Source organism: Mesoplodon mirus, assembly GCF_964341445.2.
Source record: "Mesoplodon mirus genome assembly, chromosome: 4".
Taxonomy (NCBI): domain Eukaryota; kingdom Metazoa; phylum Chordata; class Mammalia; order Artiodactyla; family Ziphiidae; genus Mesoplodon; species Mesoplodon mirus.
This window is the reverse complement of record NC_138979.1, coordinates 6254095-6256883: the sequence shown is the minus strand read 5'-3', so window position 1 is coordinate 6256883 and position 2789 is coordinate 6254095. Positions and strand designations below refer to the sequence as shown.

The 2789-nt window shown below is 36.1% G+C and overlaps 1 protein-coding gene across 1 annotated transcript; it reads left to right on the top strand.

The window, feature by feature from the left end:
• The first annotated feature begins 2049 nt into the window (after window positions 1-2049).
• Window positions 2050-2474, top strand: LOC309803258 (small nuclear ribonucleoprotein Sm D1-like). Its single transcript, XM_082619265.1, has one exon. It carries the CDS (start codon window positions 2127-2129, stop codon window positions 2442-2444), a length of 318 nt encoding a protein of 105 aa, XP_082475391.1. The 5' UTR covers window positions 2050-2126; the 3' UTR covers window positions 2445-2474.
• Window positions 2475-2789: the final 315 nt, after the last annotated feature.

The following is a 2789-nucleotide window of genomic DNA, read 5'->3' as shown; positions in this document are numbered from 1 at the left end:
GTATCATAGCGGTTAAATGTGCAGGCTCTGGACGAGATTACCTGAGTTCAAATCCTGGTTCTATTACTTGCATCTGTGTGACCTTGGACAAGTCACTTAAAATTACTGTGACTTGTATTTTAATCCTAAAATGTGGGTAGCGAATAGTACCTACCTCATAGAGTTATTCTGAAAGGCTAAATGAGTCTGTATCAGTTAAGTATATAGAAGAGTGCATAGCACATAGTAAGAACTATATAAGCACTACCTCCTTAATAATATTACTATTGAAGGTCATCATGCCTGCTGCAAGGAACTACACTTCTTGGTACAAAACCTAGAGAAACTCTCACAGAAGACATGTGAATAAATATTCATTGCAGCATGATTTATATTTGTGGACATTTGGAAACTACATAAATGTCCATCAACATAAAAATGGATAAATTAATTGTGATATATTTACATAACAGAATGAGGCAGCACAATAAAATGAACCAAAGAAAGCTGCAGCTACCACCATAGCAGAGTCTCGAAAACATAATGTAGACTGAAAAATGTAAGATTCAGAAATACAGATACAGTATTATTCCATAGCATTTAAAATGAAAAGATGCAAAGTAATATGTTTTTTGAATTCATGTATATAACAGTATAGAGAAATGTGTAAGAAAGATGGACACAAAAATTAGAAAAGTGTTTACATTTAGGTTTAAAAGGAGAATTGGGGTAGTGGAAGGTTGCTCAAGAAGTTTCAACTACAGCTATAAAATTTAGTTTATTAGAAATTATTTGTGGCATATGTGGCAGACTAATATGATTTACTAAAACTGAGTGGTAAATATAGGGACATGCATTATAAAGATTTTATTTGCTCTTCCATGTATTTTAAATATTTCATAATAAAAAGAACTTTCTGACTGGAAGAAACACATGACTATTAAAATTGAAAGAGGTCAAGAATTACTAACAAAATTTATGAAATAAGACAAACATCTAGACATATCTTGATAAAATTTTTGAATTTTAAGGATAAAAATTATTAAAACCATTTAGGAAGGAAAAAAGATATTTACCAAGGCAAAATATTTTAGCAGACCACAAACTCCTTTGTACCACTAAACAACAAAAGTCCCAGGGCAAAGTCTACATAGTTTTGAAGGGAACCTGTGTATGAGAATTTCATGCTCAAGTCAGTTGGTGATTATATATGAAGGCAAAAAAGATATTCTTGGCCACTTAAGAACCTAGAAATTATACCAACCATGAACTCTTCCTGAAATACCTAGTGAAATAAATTTCAGCTGACCAAGAGCTCAATCCAAATAAAAAACTTGTAAGTCATGGTATAAAAGAATTGAAGATGAAAAATGTAACCTGCAAAGTGTAGAGGTACATCCAAATAATTGTGGATAAGTTTTGTTTTTTTTTTTTTTTTTTTTTTTTTTTTTTGCGGTATGCGGGCCTCTCACTGTTGTGGCCTCTCCCGTTGCGGAGCACAGGCTCCGGATGCGCAAGCCCAGCGGCCATGGCTCATGGGCCCAGCCGCTCCGCGGCATATGGGATCCTCCCAGACCGGGGCACGAACCCGTATCCCCTGCATCGGCAGGCGGACTCTCAACCACTGCGCCACCAGGGAGGCCCGTGGATAAGTTTTAATACAATGTCAGTAATAAAATTTGACAACTAGATTTATATTCCAAAAATTCAATAGCATTATATATCTAAACTCACAGTTTAAATCAACAAGAAGTATAAAAATGGAAGGAGAGAGAGAAGGAAATGTTTGGAACAGATAAGATTTACAGAAGATTTCTTATCAGAAACCATACAAGTGAGAAGAAAGTGGAGTGAAATACTAAAAGTCTTAAAAGAAAAAAAATGTAGAATTCTAGTGAAAGTATCCTTCAAAAGTGAAGGAGAATAAATAGTCCTAAAATTTGTATGAAATCACAAAAGTCCCTAAATAGCCAGAACAATCTTGAGAAATAAGAGCAAAGCTGGAGACTTCATGTGCTCTGGTTTCAAACTACATTACAAAGCTACAGTAATTAAAACAATATGGGCCATTCATACTCGCAGCCGGTCGGTGCTCGGTTGTCAGGTTTTGTGCACTATTGGATCAAAAGGGTGACGGCGCCGCTAGGATGAAGCTCATGAGATTTTTGATGAAATTGGGTCACGAAATTGTAACCACTGAATTAAAGAATAGAACACAGGTCCATGGAACAATCACAGGTGTAGATGTCAGCATGAATACACATCTTAAAGCTGTGAAAATGACACTGAAGAACAGAGAACCTGTACAGCTGGAAACACTGAGTATTCGCGGAAATAACATTCAGTATTTTATTCTGCCAGACAGCTTACCTCTGTATACACTTCTCGTGGATGTTGAACCAAAGGGAAAGTCTAAGAAAAGGGAAGATGTTGCAGGAAGAGGCCGAGGAAGAGGAAAAGGCTGAGGCCAAGGCCGAGGCAGAGGAAGAGGGGGTCCTAGGTGTAATATCTCTCAAAACTACTATTTCAAAGTAGTTTTGTTTGTTTATGACAGACGAGGAAGAAGAAGAAGACGTGGCAGAGGAAGACTACGTGGCTAAGTTAGAAGATGGTGGAGTCCTAAGCAAACTGTGTCTCTCAAGATTATGATTTCAAAGTGATCGATGCCCCGGCTGCTTTTTGTACAGACTTTGTTTGTTTGTGGCAGTTTTTAATAAACATAAATGTAGGACAGAGTTGTCTATTGACTATATCATATTAAGTTTTAATAGTTCATATATATATATTCATGATACAAACACAATAAGAGC

Coding starts and splice junctions, on each gene's coding strand:
- LOC309803258 (XM_082619265.1), top strand. CDS start 2,127: ATGAAGCTCATGAGATTTTTGATGAAATTGGGTCACGAAATTGTAACC.